We start from the raw sequence: 11,540 nt of genomic DNA, 5'->3' as shown, positions 1-11,540 counted from the left end.
AGATTGTTTTTCAATGTTATATATACATTTTTGTTACTTAAATGTGAGATACAGGAACAGAGAAAAAAATTCAAAAGTTCATTATATTCTTCATATTGCAGGAAGTTAAATTCTCATACCATTTCATTATATTTAAAATACTGAAAATCTAACATGTTGTTTACTACAACTATCAACGTGACTGAGCCAAATGTTTCTGAAAGATATGCAAGTTAAAGAAATCTATGTACAAAAATGGGCTTTTAAAAACATGTGACCAAGAGTACAAGTGATTGAAAGTTGTTAAACACAAATACAATTTACAACTTGCTAATTTGGGGTCAAAGAGAGGACTTCAAAAACATGTTGAAATAGAAAGTTCTTTATACCAGACCTTTGTAATTGATATAATAATGCATAAAATCTGTGGTGATTGTCTAACACATTAGTTTTTTACAGTTACTAAAGTTACATAGTAGATATTTGTACTTTACTGACTTATGTAGAACCCATCAGAGAAATAAGCCTATCTATATCTGTTCTATGCTATATAAAAGAGACAAGTCACATAGTTTTATAAAGATTTATTAAGAAACATGTTTACATCATCATCAACACTCTTCAAGATCTTAAATACAAATGATTGTTATGAGAGCAGAAACAACCACAGGGAAAGTGGACAATGACTGGCAAAACTTGAAAAATGAATATTTTAGCCCAGTTTGCAAGAGTTGATGTTAAATGGTCATAAGAGAGTGTTGCCAATGTAACAAAACATTTTTTAATTTTATTTTCAGAATATAAAAGATTTTTCATATTTTATGGGGTCTTTAACATATTTTACACATACACACACTAGTGTATTGGTTTTCTCCAGAAATCAAAAATGTGCTTTTCAAATGTTTAAAAACAGAACAATATATGGCAGTTTTTGAAAGCACTGCCCATTAAGTCGTCTAGTATAAACTGGAGTATATACAGTGCATTCAAAACATACAGCTAAATAATATGCAAAACGTACAGCTAAATAATATGCAAAACATTTTTGTGTCACCTAATTAAAAAAAATTTAATCAACCACTGTAATTTTTTTTTCATAAGATATGCCTCCTTTTCTGGACTATTCTGTTAGTGAGAAGAAGCAGGTTTTATATACAATATTATGTATGTAATTCCAACACTACTAACATTTGCTTTTGGGAATTGAACTTGGTTTTAGCTTTTCAAATAATCCATTTAGAAGATTTCTATAAAATTATCACAAACAGTTGATAAATATAGAATATGAGCGGTCATTAAATGTAGATTACTATTTTATATGCCAATAAAATGGGCAGTTAATAACTCAAATTACTACTTACTTCTGCTTTTCTATAAACAAATGGCAGTTTTACAAATACAATGTGTATAACGAGGGGTCTATTTATTTCTCATCTCTGGGGAACCAAAAAGTTGACTTAACTTAAAATGGCATCATTTTTAATTATCTTAGTTTCTACAAATGATAACTTCATATTATATCTTATAAAACTAATTACCATTATTCAGGTCTCTTTGTCATACCTAAAAAAAAATAATACAAGCACAAAAAAACATATACAACCTGAATCTGAAGCAACAATAACCAATATTTGACAAAACAGAAAATTAGTTCAATACATTGGGCCAAAAATCAACTTTGAGAGCTAAATTGTCAAAGTACTAGTTACATATGGAAGAAAAATATATACAAAAGCTATGTACTGAAAATAAAACAATTTGGTAGCCACTTTATTCTGTTACTTCTTTTTTAACTAAACTGAGTGCTAGGAACTTACACAACAAAACCTACTGTAATATGAAGAAACCTAAAATGTGTTAGGACTGTGAAGATGATTCTGTGTATTTTGAGGCTTTCAGTATTGTGACACCACGAGGTGTAGTTTGATGGTATTCATTCATCACCTTCTTCTGCATCCCCTATACAGTAGATTTAATATCCATATAATTTAAGAAAGTTATAATTTTTCCTATACTGAAATTGTATTTCTGACAGGTATTTACTTCCGCTCACATACATAGCTATTCTCTTTCAGTGCTGCCATCTATTTGCATAAACTTTTTTGCATGCCCCAAGCCTTTCACTCCAACACACTTCTCAATTCACATGGTTTAACTGATTCTCACATGCAATCTATCATGCAACAAACCTCCACCAACAGAAGCACTACACACCCGCATGGCTCCCTCTATGCTATTTTACCTATAACTTCAAGTTTAGGTGGAAACTTAAGCACTAGGTTGACAATGGGGAGGAAGGGTGGGAAGAGTGAGCAAGAAGTAAGTACCTGTCAGAAATACATTTTTAGTATAGGAAAATTATAACTTCCAACAAGGTACCTTGCTTCCACTTGCATGTATAGCTAGAATCCCACATTGAATAGGTAGAGGGAACAGTACAAAGAAAAAAGTAGAAGCATCTTTCAAAACTGTCCATGGGAGTCTGCACAACTTCTGTATCAGGTATACTCTTCACCCAGCCTTGTAAAAACTGTGGCAGATCTGCATGGAAAATTATGAGGAACACATCCCAATGGGAGAGAACACAGGTTGGACAGTGATCCGAATCACAATATATAATAATTTCAATCTCCCTTATGAATGGAATGTGGGTAAATTAAGGGATGTGCCCAGAATTGTGTATATTGTCTAGGGTGCAATGGACCATACACGGCAAGTCAACTGCATCCAAAACTTGACCACCAGGAACTGACATCCATGTGAGGGTAGGACAAGGATCATACTGTCTTCACCAGAAGTTCAGCAAACCGGAGGGAGGAGAAATCCCACCACAGATCTGTGAACAGGGCACATGTGAGCAGAGTGATATATATGTGTATATATATATATATCAAGGAAACCCGACCTACAGATGAATAAACAAGAAATATGTCCCTGTAATGTGCTATGTACCACTCAAATAAAACAGACTGAAACCACCCCAAATGCAGTAGCATTCTCAGCATAAAGACACTGAGGGGTGGCACAAGAGGAAGAAGCAAAGCAACCAACAAGAGCACCCACCATGACACACAACACTGGAGTAGTGCACTTGAGGCAAAGTGATTGAGGAACAAGAGACACTCTGAACACATGTGAGGGCTTATGTTGATTGGTTCAACTCCAAATCCAATACTCAACTGCTGGTAACCGACTTTCATGCAAGAGTAGGATGAGGGTTCCCAATCATTATGAAGGCTCCCTCCAAAGCTACAACATCCCCTTGGACAAAGCCATGCAGAGATGGAGCATCCATTTGGAAGACATCTTGTCATCTACACCAGCAGAACAACACCACCCTACTCTCAACTGAATGGAGTCTTTAGTGTTTATAATGCATATCTCTCATTCAGGAGGATACCTCCACAGTCCAACACTCCAGCAGCTTGGAACTGGAAAGTGGTAAGGACTCTCATACTCCACTGGAAGAAAGATGGGGAAAGAAATGTAGTGGAGAGTCCAGAGAAATGTTCACACCAGAAACAGTGCAATGGGTGACCACGAAACCCTATACTGAAAAGCAGAACTAAGGAATGGCAGGGATGGGCAGCAATGCCCTTATACTTTAAACATGAAGTCCACGGGTTAGTACAGTCCAGAATGAGCATATTTAAGAAGGAAATATATAGCGAGGAATAACCTATGAGCAATCTTGTGGAACACTCCATCTCTAGTATATGTGATTGTAATGATGAACAGTATGCATTTTGTAGGTATGGAAATATTGAAAGTCAACATGGCCTAACAGTGCAGATTTTGTTTGTACAATTGTAAGAGATTGAAGTGTTCCTGGACAGGCACCATTAACTACAGAGCAGGATCCTGGTCTAAATATGGGACAGGCCCCTGGAAATAATATATGTAACAAAAGAAAGAAAACTTACCTAGTTACAATTGCATCTAAGTCCGAAGAATGGCAACGGGTGGAAGACAATAACCCAACGAGAAAGAAACAGCAGATAGTGAAAGATGAAAGTATTCAAAGTGGTCCACATGCCCACTCGAAGAATTTCCTCCAAAGGATGATGGAGATGAGACACCACAGAAAACTAAGGGGCCTAATCTGATGGGAAGACACCTGGAACAAATTATGGGAAGAACGAAACACGGAAAAATAAGCCAACTGAATTAAAAGCTGAACCCATTTGGTAATGGTGGAAGAAAATAGATCACAAACAGAGGATAGTTGCCAAAGGATTAAAAGGTGGGTATGATTATTACGGAAAGAAGCTGTGCAGGCAACATAACAACAAAGAGCACAAATGGGATATAGAAGTTTATCTGTATCAGATCGGAAATAGAAATGAGAAGTGGAAGGAAGAGAAATTGGGGAGAAAGAAGAATTACCCTCCTGTGCTGCTGAAGTTGTGGGAAGAAAAGATCAATCCAGGTAAAGGAGAATATACGTAGAATGGTACAGAGTTCATGAAACACCAGTGGCAAACAAATCTGACTGACAATGTCCACAGAACAAAAGGAGAAGGAAATATGCTTTAAGGGATAAATGAAACATGGAACAAGATGACAAAGGGTCAAATGGAGGTAAAGTAAGGCAGTGCAGCACCACATTGACCTCCCAATCTGGAAGGACTGCATGACTTGAAGGTCGACTAATCCAAAAGGAACACACCAATAGCAATAAGATTTGAGAGGTAAAAACTTTATGGTACCAGGTAAAACAAAAAGTGTGAGATAGGGTAGCCTGATAACCTGCTATAAAGGAGACAGAATTCCCCTGACCAAATAGCCAAGTGAGGAAATCCATAATGGTAGGAACAGTAGGACAAGCAGGAGAAAACCCCTCACCCAAAGACCAATAGTGGGAAAAATGGTCCACTTACGTTGATAAACCTCCATGGAGGAAGGACAAATGGAACATGCTAAAAATGATGCTACTTGCTGTGACAAACTGGATCACCTTGCCAAAGATGAGATAAAAACTAGGTGTGAAGACGAAGGGTAGGATAGGCTGGATGAACTACCTAGGACTGGACCAAGGTTATCATAGAAGAGATGGAGTTATGGGATGAGGCAACAGTGGAGCAGATTGGATATAGAGCATCTGCTGAAACTATGGCTGGGCTGGCCAGTAAGGAGCAATCAGAAGGACTTGACACGGAGTGGTCTAGAAGATAGAAAACATCCAAGAAAGGAGTCGAATGGGAGGATACACATAAAGGAATTTGTCTGTCCAATCTTGACTGAATGCATCAATAGCTAGTGCAAGATAATGAGGTACTGGAGATCAAAACCAAGGTAACTTAGTATTGAGGATTGTGGCAAATGCATCCAGAAGTGAAGTACCCCACTGACAGCATAACCACTGGAAAACTCTAGAGACAACTCCTTCGGATAAATTTTGTCTGGGATGAAAAGACAAATCTACAACAAGGTTGAAAGCACCCAGTACATGACACATAGGGAGATGAATACCGTATGTGGGGACCCAAAAAAAATGAGATCCAAAGTTTGACCACAAAGGGAACGAGAATGGATGCCTACCAGGTGATTGATATATGTCACCACCATAGAATTGTTGGAATGGATCATAACCAAATGATTGCTGGCAAAATGAAGAAAATGATCCAAAGCACAATGTACAGCCAGAAGTTCCAGGATATTGATACGGTAAGACCACTGACCTAAGCTACTTGCTGCTCAACCCACATCTGTGAAAATACATAAGTCTGGATGAGGGGGAGAAAATGGAACACCCACCAATGTTTGAACCTTGTCCAACTACCACTGCAGATCATCTACAATGGAAGGAGGAGGAGGGTAATAGGAACATCCAAGGGATCCCACTCAAGGTTCATTGGTCGTGGAGAGTCCACTGAAGAGATCTCATATGAGCACGACCCACGGGGATAAGTGCTGCCATAGAAGACCACATGCCTAAAAGAGATAGAACCTTGTGAGCAGTAATAGAGGAAGTAATAAGTGTGTTGGGAACAGCCAGCTCCATCAAATGGAGTCGAAAGGAGAAGGTAAACCTGGATAAAAAGGCCACCTTAGGATAAGAAATTACTCCATGGTAAAGTGAGATAGCACAAAGAAGCGATTGAGGTGGGAGAGATCAAGTGCAGGTTGCCTTGCCAGTCTCCAGTTTTCTTGGTTACCACAAACAGCCTGGAATAAAACCCAGGAGAATGATGAATAACAAGGTCAATGGCATTTGGAGAGAGAAGATCCTGTACCACCTCGAACAGATGCTGACATGTTGTAGGACCCTGAGGCAATGGAAAAGAAATGGGTATCCAAGATAATGCGGAAGGGAGAGGAAGTTGATGACAGGTATCTGGGATAAGATACTGAAGAACCCAGAGATCCTTGACAAACTCACGCCAGTGTCCCCACCGGACCGGAACCCACAAAGCAGCCACTGATACTGTTGGTGGCTTGACACTCAGCACTGAATAAAATGACGAGAAGAAGATCCCCTGGAGTAAGGAGCAGGTAAAAGACAGGAAGGATTAGGGCAAGAAACAGAAATACGAAATGGTCGAGGCTCAGTGTGAGGCAATCGATCAACCAATGAGGAAAGAGTCTATTGGTGTTTCACTGATTTCACTCTGAATTCTAAATTTGCCAAAAGATCTTGGGACAATATCACATCTGTCCCCAAAAGATCCCAACAACAGAGGAACCATGTGTGAAAAGAAAGAGCCAAAGTCAACAAACCTGCCAAGTGTATGTAATTAAGGTAAATGTATCCCTCAAAACACCTTCAGGATGTCAGTGGATTGCCTAAGAGAAGAGGTGGATGGTAGACAACTACTGTACGATTGACATGAAGGTAAGACATAGGCAGGAAAACTGAGCATGGGATAATCAAACAGGATAATCAGGGTCTGCCCCCAAACAGGTAAAATTGATACTAGGTGCTGTGAATCAAAGAACAGAAAATCAGCCGGATGGTAGGCTAAAGCAAACTGATCCTAAGCCCACAGAGAGCGAAGCATGCTAGCATCCTCACGTAACTGTAATACAATACACCCAGCATGAACCCCAATAAATATCAGAGGAAGGGGAAAACACAAAATACTGAGAGGAAGGAAAATCATGCAACAAGAAAGGAAGAGGATTTTAGGAAATTGGGGAAAGGGATAAAACAGAACATACTTGTGAAATCATGTCCAAAAAAGCCATGTGAGGTCTAGTTAATCCTACAGTATGAACTTGGGAAGACACACCAAATTCATGTGGAGGAAAAAGGCTGTCAAATGCTTCGTCAAACAGAACAGGTTCAGTTTGTTCAGGAGGAAAATGGGCTACATCAGGAGAAGAAGGTTGGTTCAAAGAATGATCAATCTCTCAACAAATAATTTCCAATAATTCCACACTCAAGGTCCCCCACCTGAAGCCTGTGTAAATATGCTGCTAAAAGTTATATAAACTCCGAAGTGGTAACTAGAACTTTGGAATTCAAAATTCCAAAATTAATAAATAAACACAATTGTGCTGGGAAAAAGAAATAAAAAGGATGAAAAAGTCTGTATCTAATGACTGAGTTTCATAACTGGGTAGAAATACAAAATAAGTCCACTTCGGAATTAGTTACAAATTAGTACTATTGGATAATAAATAGTAAACTCAATAAGAGTAAATTGATACCAAGATTTAAAAAACTTGAAGAAAGCACAAACTAAATGTCTGAACATGAACACTGCCAAATGAGAAGTGATAGTTAGGTAAAATAGCATAGAAGGAGTCATGTGGGTGCATAGCACTTCTATTGGTGGAGGTTTATCACATGACAGTTTACATGCGAGAATCAGTTAAACCATGTGAATCTAAGGGAGCATGGGAGTGAAAGACTTGTGACATGCAAAATTTTTTTTTTAAATAGAAGGCAGCACTGAACAAGATTAGCTATGTATGTGAGCAGAAGTAAGGTATCTTATCAGAACATCAGATAATGTATATTCTGCTTTAAGAGCCTATTCCTCTTGGCAATTATTTTATTAGAATGTACATTCAGTATAAGTGTAATTAGTACATTTACACAATTTTAAAAAAGTTAGGAATGTTCATAATTTTTTAAGCAAATCTCATGTCCAATAAAGCTTGAAATGAGATGTCATCAAAAATTCAGTATAACTTTATTTAAAGCCTAAAATATGGAAAATTACTTCTATGATACATATTTTAACTCATTCGATAAGAACAATGAAAACACTTCAAAAATTACTATCATTTATTTTATGTTATTTATTCATAAATTCCAAAATATTTTTCTATTTCAGTATTATATTATCTATGATAAATAAAATAAGACTAGAAATAGATATAACATTTTTTACTTGCCCAATACAAATTTCCAGACAATGAACTGCATACTAGCAGTTTATTAACACTCAACATCAGAGCAGGAAGTTGTCTACTTAGGATTTAAGATCTGGAAGCTTAGATGAGCATCAATATAAAAGCATGCATGTGACATGTGCAACTTGGGTTTTTGTCTTTGTCAGGTTGATATTTTAGCTTTGTAGCTCATAATTAAAACATAAGTCATACCACAGAGAATGATACTTTAAGTTGTATGGGGTGTAATGCCGAAGCTGTCATGGATATTACTTTTCAAGAACTTAACACAATCTTTCTAATATCAGAGTTATTTACATTAGAAATACTGCAAGATGCACTATACGAGAAATTTTTAAACAGCATGTACCATTAACAAGTGTTTAATATTCAACTTTAGTAACAAAAGATATTCAGTATTGAAGTATAGCAGATAAACTGATTTCAAAATTTTGTGTAATTTCATTTAAACTAACAAAAATAAAATTCTAAATATATTTTAAAAACTTAAGTGAAGATGAACCAAGAAATGTGACACTTCATCAGTAATTTCAAAATAGCCATAAAGTATTTGATAATGTCGCAAATATAGTAGTATAGGTGTCCTATATATTGGAGTATTTCTGGTCTAATATGCCACTTGTTATAGAAGACACTGTAATAAGAAAATAAATGTATACAAATTTATATTATACTGTAATAACTAACTTTATTATGCTCTTACAAGTGTGTACGTGTTTTTTTAACTTTACAAGTAGGCTTGGATATTTCATTAAGCAAATGATAAAGTAGTCAATTTATCTATCAAACATCAGTCAAGTATTAACTTAAATTTTCTATAGCAAAAAACAACATTTCAATGGCATTTAAAAAGTTTTCCCTTTACTTTATACATTTTAAAGTTTCTGAAGATGTTTTAGTCCTCTTGCTTGGCTACTTTCAAATCTCAATCTACTATTTAGAACATGAATAAAATATCTTTTTATTTGGGCTTATGATTTCCAGTTTATGTGGTGAAACATTGTGACTATCCTATTTCTAGATGTTGACTAATTTTTTTCTTTACTCATACCAAAGTTTCCTGTTAAACACTTATTTGCCTAACAAGACTGTAGGATACTAAACCAACACCAAGAGAAGTGTTTTAGGACAATCATATAAAAACTATATAGTCTGTCCCTTTTCATCATATTACATTTTGCATTGTAGTTTCTTACCAGCTTTTCTGTTCACCTCTTTCTCCTTTTCTTTCACTAGTTCCAAGAACCTCACCTTCATAAACAAATACCAGTCCTGAGCTTTTTGTAAGATATCTTTCATTAACTAAAGGTTGGGTTTCAGTGAACTAATTTCCCAATTTGCCTCTTTTTTTTTAAAAGAATACATGGTTCTCCAAGTGGATCAGTTGTATTCTACATGTGCTGTAATGCAATAGAGCCATGTTGGCTAAAATACAAGCATTTTCATCATGTTAACAGAGAGCAAGAACTTGAGAAGTATCCACAACCAAATGGGTTCTCTTGCTATAGATTAGCCAACTGTGTAAAAACACCCTTCTGCTCATTGTGACCTTTATAAATGGCCACTCACTGAATCAAATTCATTACTTAGATTCTTTTTTGGTTATAAGAATTAACTAGATACATTGCAATGAGAGCTAGTGATAACTTAATGTTTATTCATAAATGATGTCCTCCTCCTTCTTTTTCTTCTTTATTCTAATGAATGGGTTATTTGTTTGATCAAGTATGTGTTGCTGTACAATTAAGAAATTCACCCTTGACATCAGATAAGGCAGCATTATATTCTTCCATTCTTTCAAATGATTATGTACAGGCTGAAGAAGTTGGATGAATTTTGAGTTTCAAACCTAGAAAACATAATTTACTGAAAATATCAATATCAATCTACCTAAAACAGCAGTTAGAAACAGCAAATTACAGATCTTTCTTGCATATTTGAAGGACTTTTTTTGAGACATTTAATGAACAAAAGTCATTAAGTTTCAAAAAGTTCAATATATTTTAGTGGAATGGATGTTATAAAAACTTTTTTGCACATACCAAAAGCCTTGAAACTCCCACCTATCAAGAACTGACTAATTCCAATGCATCTCGCATGCAAATTATCATGCGACAAAATTCCACCAATAAGAGTGTGATACACTCTCTTGATGCATGTGACTCCTTCTATTCAATTCTACTGAACTATCATTTCGAGTGTTAGCAGAAGAAGGAAGCATCAGTTTTTAATGGGGAAGAAGGGTGGGAAGTGTGAAAGGAGGTAAGTACCTATCGAAAATACATTTTGAGTATATGATAATTATAACTTCCGATACAGTACATTAACTCCGCTCACATAAATAGCTAAAATCACACATTGAATAGGTGGAAGGACCAGTGCAAGAGAAAGAAAGAAGCATCTGAAGAACACTACCCCAACAGGAGATCTTCAGAGTCAAGGATCATAAGTAGGAGACCGCACCACTTCTGAAACAGGTATACTCTTCACCCACTGTAGTAAGATGTCGCATATATGGGTGGAAAGATGGAGGAGCATGTTTAAACTACATCTAAAACCCATGCCACTGATAACCGACATCCACGCAGGGGTAGGATGAGGATCATATCATCAGTAAGTGAGCTACAATCCAAAACTCGGCCACCAGGTACTGACATCCACGTGGAAATAGGAAAGAGGATCATGCTGTTTTCACCTCAAGTTCATGAAATCAAATGGAATCTCTTATCCCCCTGACCTATGAACAGACTCATGATAAAAATGTGAGAAAATGAATGATTGATCCAGGAGCCTGACATCTGGCATCAAAAAGATGTCTGTGTAATATAAACCATCTCACTCATATATATAATGACTGGAACTGTCCAAATGCAGCAACATCCTTGGAATAATAAGCAGCAAGGAAAAGCAGAAGAGAAAGAACTGTATTAATCTGCAAGTACCTCCACCATGACCCACAACAGAGATGGAGTAACAAAAGTATAAATGAGTGAGGGAATAGAGACATGTGTAATACATGTATGAGGACTAATGTTGATTGGTTCAGCTCTAAATCCAAAACCTAGCCACTGGGAACCAACATCAATGTCGGGGTAGGATGAGGGATCCCAATTAAAGAGGTGAATGACTGCCTGAGACAGTGCAATGGGTGACTACGAAACCCTATTTTGAAAAGTAGACCATACCAATTTATTCAA

At 36.5% G+C, this 11,540-nt stretch overlaps 1 protein-coding gene across 1 annotated transcript in view; it reads right to left on the bottom strand.

Moving 5' to 3' along the window:
• Positions 1-548: 548 nt before the first annotated feature.
• The window catches only part of LOC106464388 (protein SET-like), an 80,138-nt gene continuing 69,146 nt past the window's right edge, over positions 549-11,540 (bottom strand). Inside the window, exon 7 of the mRNA XM_013924520.2 lies at positions 549-1,938. Coding sequence (XP_013779974.1) covers positions 1,913-1,938 — 26 coding nt within the window. The 3' untranslated portion in view covers positions 549-1,912. The remainder of the gene's footprint in view (positions 1,939-11,540) is intronic.

This window comes from Limulus polyphemus, unplaced genomic scaffold (assembly GCF_000517525.1).
Source record: "Limulus polyphemus unplaced genomic scaffold, Limulus_polyphemus-2.1.2 Scaffold1636, whole genome shotgun sequence".
NCBI classification, from domain to species: domain Eukaryota; kingdom Metazoa; phylum Arthropoda; class Merostomata; order Xiphosura; family Limulidae; genus Limulus; species Limulus polyphemus.
Note: the sequence above shows the minus strand (reverse complement) of the source record. Positions and strands in the feature narration are given on the sequence as shown.